This window comes from Hippocampus comes, unplaced genomic scaffold (genome assembly GCF_001891065.2).
Source record: "Hippocampus comes isolate QL1 unplaced genomic scaffold, H_comes_QL1_v1.1 scaffold332, whole genome shotgun sequence".
Taxonomy (NCBI): domain Eukaryota; kingdom Metazoa; phylum Chordata; class Actinopteri; order Syngnathiformes; family Syngnathidae; genus Hippocampus; species Hippocampus comes.
In genome coordinates, this window is record NW_017805119.1 from 95,370 (window position 1) to 102,869 (window position 7,500).

At 40.9% G+C, this 7,500-nt stretch overlaps 1 protein-coding gene across 7 annotated transcripts in view; it reads left to right on the forward strand.

Annotated features, from left to right (window-relative positions):
- The window catches only part of piezo1 (piezo type mechanosensitive ion channel component 1 (Er blood group)), a 135,513-nt gene that overhangs the window by 63,762 nt on the left and 64,251 nt on the right, over positions 1-7,500 (forward strand). For all 7 annotated transcript variants that reach the window (XR_002167733.1, XM_019865749.1, XM_019865747.1 and 4 more), the window contains 4 exons: positions 3,532-3,629; positions 4,183-4,349; positions 5,321-5,497; positions 6,803-6,928. Coding sequence is in view for 6 of the 7 variants with exons in the window: in XM_019865749.1 (XP_019721308.1) it covers positions 3,532-3,629; positions 4,183-4,349; positions 5,321-5,497; positions 6,803-6,928 (568 nt within the window). In the remaining variant the exon portion in view is untranslated. The remainder of the gene's footprint in view (positions 1-3,531; positions 3,630-4,182; positions 4,350-5,320; positions 5,498-6,802; positions 6,929-7,500) is intronic.

Consider the following 7,500-nt stretch of genomic DNA (forward strand, 5'->3'; position numbering starts at 1 on the left):
CTCCTGTTTAGCAGTTAAATAGCAATTAAATTACAGCGCATTCTCTGTTTTATCCAAATTGTTTGTTTTAAAACAGGTATTCCTTAGTTTAGTATCCGCACATTGTTTTAGTATACATTTTTTAAAACATATATTGTGGCAGTCATAAGGAGCACACACGATTGACTGTAAACACGTCTTTATTCCACAACTGCCAACAAGTGGATCTATTCTGAACAAGGACAGAATAGTGTCCGCCATAATATTTATTAAAAGAAAAATAAATAAAAGTCCGCGAGAGAGAAGCCCGACCCGACCCGAACCTGTTTTACTTCCGCATTCCTGTCGTTTTGGTCCGCAGCAGAAACTGCACGTGTGACCGCAAGTGGAGCTGCGCCGACGCTGTGCCGGTGCTGTCACGCTAGGCGGCTTTGCACGTGTGACTGCTCCACAAAATTTGCTCCGGTGTAAAATATATCGCAACAAAATATATCGGTGCAGCGTCGGACCAAATGTGTGCCGTGTGAACGGGGCTTATGCCATCTAGTGGTGATTATTAGCAGGAACCAATTGTAACCTAAAAGGGATCTGCCCGACACTAATTGACATGTGCATTTTCCAGCACATACTCAAACAGACAAGTACTTTGTGAGCTCTTCACAGCCATTATGAAACAAAGATAATACCAGAACTACTGACTAAATGAAGGAAGGAGGAGACAAGCAAGACTTCTAAGGATATTTAGCCCTTTGTGGATGTGAGCCTGTGAGGTTCGTGTGCCTTTTTGTTGAATTAATTGTCTTTGTAAAATTTGTATTTACTAGAGCTGTCAGTTTAGCGCGTTTTTATTGGCATTAATTTAAATGTATTTTAACGGGATTAATTTTTTTCTTGCGAGATTAACGCGGCACACATCACAGCGGATGTTACGTTGCTCTATAAATATACCAGAAACAAAACAAGCGCGCTGCATAGGTCCACGCACGTTTGTTTTGCCAGCCACGGCAGCGGGAGACACCGAAAACGGATACTTAAAAGAGTTTATGAATGGAAAGTTTGCTCCACTGACAAGACCAAAGTTACCTGTCTGTTTTGCAGTCGTAAACTGAGCTATCATCATTGCACGTCGAGTCTGAAATACCACTTAATGGCCAAGTACACAGCTGATGTGAGTACTCTGCCCCCTCGTCTCAGACAGACAGCTATGGATCATTTCAAAGCAAAGAAAATGGATGACACGACGAAGAACAAATTTGCTGAAGCCATAGCTAAATGTATGGATACTGCATGCAAGCCTGTCAACATTGTCCACAGCTCGACTCAAGCTGAAATCATTCGCATTGCATCTAACGACTCCACTACAGATTGCCAGCGAAAGCCTCCATTACAAGCTGTGTAGAGATTGTACGTAGCGGAGAAGGCTAAGGTATACCAAGTGGGAGAAGACACTGTTTCGGGAGAGAAATAAGAGACTAGGTTGATGAGCCTCTGGTGAATAAAGATCAGGCAGCCTGTCGAATACGATGTATGCCACTGACGCGATTGTTACTTGTTTGGAACTATTTTGTGTGGAAGGTTACAGTGTTCCATGTCCATATAAATAAAGCGGGTGGAGCTTCTCTGTGTTCGTCTGACAGTGACGGTGCGCAGAGGCGGTGACATGACAACGAAAGTTCAGCGGTGCAGTGGTAGCGACCTAGCGAAAATAAAACGTCTCCAGTGTTGTCATCGAACCAAGTGTAGTCATCCGAAATGATGTCTACACAAAACCGTCGAGAGACTTCCGCGCAAGAAGGACCAACAGAATCAACATAGCCTGACTGCTGTGTTCAAAGCAAACTTGAGAAAAACGAAGTATGCAACCATGGCTTAAATCCACTATAGGCTGAGTACTAGTTTACCTTAGATGTGCACTTTATAATGTTATATTGCTCTGTTTTGATTCCATAAAAAGAGCTGTTAAAGGAGCTGTTGTGTGACAAAATATTTTTTTCACTGTTGTTGATGGACAGTAATATTGTGTGAGAGATTATGTGTGAATAACTGCCCCAAGCGAAAAATGTTCATGTAAAATTGAAAATCGAAATTGTTATTTCAGTAAATATTTGCATTTTGCACATAGAAAACTGATTCGTGATTCCACGTTGATGAGAGCATTAAAATGGGGAAAAATAGGACAAAAAAATATAAAAGGAAGTTCAGAAACGATCAAAAATGCATGAGTAATCACGATTAATTTTTAGTGAATTTGAGTTAATTATGACAGTTGCATTTTTAATTAGATTAAATATTTTAATCGTTTGACAGCTCTAGTATTTACATGTTTCATGTCCGTGTTCATGACCAGTTCTCACGGCTTGCCAATGAATAAACCCTGTATTGTTATGGACTTTGTGTCATGCTTCATGCTGCATCCTGAGGGAGCGACATATGGATCAATATTCTGATTTCTTGGACGTAGTATTTTAAAACTTCTGTAAAGCACGTTGTTATAGCTGCAGCGGTTGTGAAGGAGCTATATAAATAAAGCTATATTGTATTGTATTATCTTGTATTCCTTTAGCATAGCTCCATTTAGTGGATGCATAGCACAACCGCAGCCAGGGCTCGATAGATAGAAAGCTGTATTGTACTACCTTTAGCGTAGCAGCATCTAGCGGATGAATAAACCAACCGCAGCCACTATTGTAGCTTCGATTCTATGCGCCTTATAATGCCAGTGCGCGCTACACAATCAAACCTTGGTTTTCGAACGTCTTTGTTCTCAAAAATTTTGAGTTTTTTTATGCCTCGGATGACGACCGAAAATCGGTTCTTGACCAAACTGAGCGCACTTGAATGCGCCACTTGACTCCTCTCGCCTTCCTTACACGAGGAAGTGATGCTTCCTCGGGTAGACGAGGAAGTGATGCTTCCTCGTGTAGCGTTCCATTGTGAGCAGACGTGTTCAATAAAGATTTCTTTTTTAAAAAGAGCGTAGTTTCGGTTTTCGAACAAACCGGTTTTTGAACAGCCTTCTGGAACGGATTATTGTCGAAAACCGAGGTATGACTGTATATGAAAGCAGTTTTAAAATAGGCCATTCACTGAACATGCGCCTTATAATCCGAAGCGCTTTATAATGCAGAAAATACAGTACATTAATTGTTGGATGGTTAACTTGGATACTTTATATGTGGAAAAGCCGCTAAAAATCATGTCTTGCGTTTTTGAACATGTCTAGATGTTGCCAGGTATGGCTGGTAAATGACCATTTTGCAGGTAGACCGGTGGTTTACCATCCCGGTGGCAAACAACTTGTTAGTGGCAATGTTACCCCCTGTATGAGACAGTATTGAAGGTGCAAACCTCCTGTTGTGTTTAGGGAGAGGCTTTCTTGGTTGACTAGGAATGACCTCCACTCCTTTCTCAAACCATCAGATCTCTCTGTCCAGTGTTTTGACATTGTATAATCCTTTGAGATACAAATTATTTCAGAATCTGGACCTGAAGGGTTTGGGGTGGTGTATTTTTCTCCCCCTCCTATACTGGGATGTTTTTTGTTGCTTCCAGGAAAAGCAGCTGTGACCAGACTGGTTCAACTAATATCGGAATGGCCTCTGACTTGGAAGAAGTGTCAACCAATATTGTCGATGAATCAGATGATAAAGGTACAAGTTATTCCTTGACTGATCCTACCACTAAACTTATCCGAGCACTTTGTTAGCTAGCAAATGGGAATGGGATGTGTATCCCATTACTCCCATTCTCTGGGAAAAAAATATGTAGATTGTTGTTGTTTATGAACACCACAAAAATCAAAAATGTATTTTCGATACTGATAGCACACGCTTCGCCAGTGACACGAATGTAAGCTTCATGAAAAGCGGTTGAGAAATGAGCAAGTTATGAATTGATTTGGATGCACTTTGATGTGTATTGTTGTCACCACCACTACCAACGTTGCAGAGCTGAGTTGGGCTGACATTTAGGTTTGGTCAGTGTGTAGTAATCTCCGCAATCAGTGTTTTATTTCTTTCGGGCGGGGGGGGGAAGGCATTCTTTGTACGTGACTGTATTTCTTGAACAGAAGTTGTCAGTATTGGTGACTCCTCAAGAGTTGATTACTGGTAGTGGTCTAAAAAAAGTTGTATTGAACATCGGTGGATGCATTTAGCATAATTCTTTCCTAGTTATTCATGACATGTTTCCTTCTCTTTTCAGTGGAATTTATGCCCAGTAAATGGGGTCTAGTGATTGACAGGTTATTGGTCCTGTTTAAAAAGTTCTCAGACATTCTCAACAAAGGTCAGGTCTTTCTCTGGACTCTTCTGGAGCTTCACATCATTAAGATGGTGGCATTCTACTGCGTGTGGGTTGCACTTGAAGAGGTAAGTACAGAAAACAATGTTGTGGAACCAAAATCACATGATTTAAATATATCCTGCACGCCTGATTTAAAATGAGTTTGATCTTTGAACAATAATAAGTTAGAGCCACTTCAAATGATTTACGCAACATAAAATAGATAAACTATTTTTTTAAAATAGTGATCTAAATTTCTCTCTTATACCAATGGTTATTTGCCACACTTAATGAATGACACTCCAAAGTGCCTACCAAGGTTTAACAAAATCTGAATGCCGGAATGCTTATTGACCTCTCGATTTAATTTGACTTTGGAAACAATTTCTTCGATAAGAATATGAGGGCCGAATTGTAGCCATCACAAATCATTTATTAACTGTGAAAGCAATATTATCAGTAACATTTTAAAATAAGTACAGTAATCCCTCGATTATCGCGGGGGTTACGTTCCAAAAAGAACCAGTGATAAGTGAAATCCGTGAAGTAGTGAACTTTATTTTTTTACAGTTATTATACAATACTTTACTATATATACAATGAAATCAAAGACCAAAACCTGTTTTCAGGCCCAATTACAACAAAAACAAACGTTTTCAACAAATAACTACAACCGTTTTTGGAAATACTGTACTGTCGGCACGCGGCTCCGCCGACGTGTTCTGATTTAAAGGGTTAAAAGCATTAAAAAAACTGCACGAAAAAAATCCGTGAAACAGCGAAGCCGCGGAAAGTGAACCGCGTTAGAGCGAGGGATCACTGTAATAGTCATCTCGTAATCAACTTAAATAAATTAGCCACTGTTTGGATTAAAATGTTAAAACAAAGGCTTTCAAGGCCATGTTAATAGTACCACTACATCCCTGCTCAACTTTGGCAAGCAATATAGTGAATTGAAGCTTCAGATGAAACATTGTTTACAAAAGGCAAGGGTGCAACAACCAATATGTATTTAAAAATGCATTCAACCTAATGTTTTATTTTATGTTTGTTGTAGCCATCTGTGTTTAACCTGGTTCTGGTGGTTCTGTGGTCTTTGGCAATGCCATTCAGTCGCTTCAGACCGATGGCTTCCAGTCTGTCAACAATCTGGGTGTGCGTAATCATCATGTGTAAAATGCTGTACCAGCTGAGTGTCGTCAACCCTACCGAGTACTCCAACAACTGCAGCCTGGTGAGACTTGCATGAACTCACCTCACCAATACTTCTCGCATAAACCTGTTAGTTAATTTCACGGTTTCTAAAATGGAATGACCAATGGGGAATGTTCGAAATTCCCGATGGCCACCAAGCCCTTGTGTGCGTGTTTGTGTGTGTGTGTGTGTGTGTGTGTGTGTGTGTGTGTGTGTGTGTGTGTGTGTGTGTGTGTGTGTGTGTGTGTGTGTGTGTGTGTGTGTGTGTGTGTGTGCGTGTGCGTGTGTGTGGGTGGGTGTATATCTCTCTATAGATAAATAGATTGCGATCTTTTTCACCCGATACCAAATCACATGATTGATCCTGATTTCCGACCACGCGATTTGATCGGGACATCCCCAACTAAGATGCTCTCAATACTGCCTGGTCAACATACTACTCCTACCTTATTCTGTTTGGCTCCAATAACCTCAAGGCTCTTTTCTCCACAATAAATAAACTTCTCAAACCCAGTGACCGCACGGCCTGCTCCTTCATCATTGAAATCTGACGCCTTCCTCTCGCACACAAGATTTTTTTACATTTAATTTACACTCGGAATTGGCAACTGATGACCCGCGGGCTGCAAGAGGCCCGTGCCCACACTCTGAGTGGCCCCTTGAAAAATCGTGGCTCTTCATCATTTAAATTGTCCATCACTGATCTACACCAACATTTGTAGCTCCTTGTGTTCCTATCATGTCTTATTATAACTTTAATTATAACTTATCATTTATATAATTTTTCCGGTCTGTCCTCTGTACCCAATGATGAGTGGTTGGCAGGCCCAATTAGAGGGCAAAGGAAGAAACTTGCACTGCCTCACATCAGCTGTCTGATAGGCCATGTCAAAACAAAAAGTTGCAAACCATCACACTTTGGGTTGATGGCCGACAGACATGATGCCCGATTTGCCAGATGACCACTCCACAACTGACTTGTCCAAAACTGGGCTGTCCCTTTACTCACTCTCACCTGATCCTGTGACCACTTCTCCCTGTCCTTCAGAAACTCCACTGGCTCCCCATTCCCCATCTCATCCAGTTCAAAGTCGCTTTATTAACTTGTAATCTTGTTCTCAGTCACATCGCCCTCCACATTAGGCCCACTGCTACCTCTTTGACCTCCAACATCACACTCCCACCTGTAGCCTTCATTCCTCCGATGACACCCTCATTGTTATTATTATTATTATTATTATTATTAGGAAAAAAGTGACACACTGCATCACAGATTTAGTTTGATAACTGGGATTAAAAGTTGTCATTTGTCTTGCTTAACAGTTTCTTTCTCTTTTCCTAACAGCCACTTCTGAATGAAACCAACCTTTCACAAAGGGAAATAATGAATTCATCTCTGTATAAGGCAACAGTGGATCCAGCCAAATGGTTTGGCATCAGAAAGGAAACAACTGTACTGGACTATAGCAAGGTATAAGGATAAATCTTATGTATTGTTGGCTATCTCTAGCCCAGGGGTGCACACACGCACGCACACACACACACACACACACACACACACACACACACACACACACACACACACACACAAATGCACATGCACGCACCCATTCACTCGCGCACATATGCACGCACGCAACCACACACGCATGCCATGATGAGCAACAGCCATAACGGCCCCTAACATGAACGAAAGAGAAAAATAAAGTAGATGCAGGAATCTACGAGTTTGTGAAAAGGAAATCACTGCCTACCTTTGTAGAGACCCGGCGCGAAGCCATGGAATGCACTTTTGCAGATGGTGAAGATAAGATACGAAAATCTTTATTTGTCTCACAATGGAGAAATTCCCAATTTATAGCAGCAAAATTATGAAAGGGAGAAGTGAAAGAACAAAAAGTATATACATAAATATAAATTATAAAATATAAATATAAGCATATTAAAAATGGGTGAATGGGGTGAGTCCAGGTTTTTCGGTCTGTCTATTCAATAAGTGCACAAACATACCTATCGTAGCTCCAGTTGTACCGTTTTAAAATG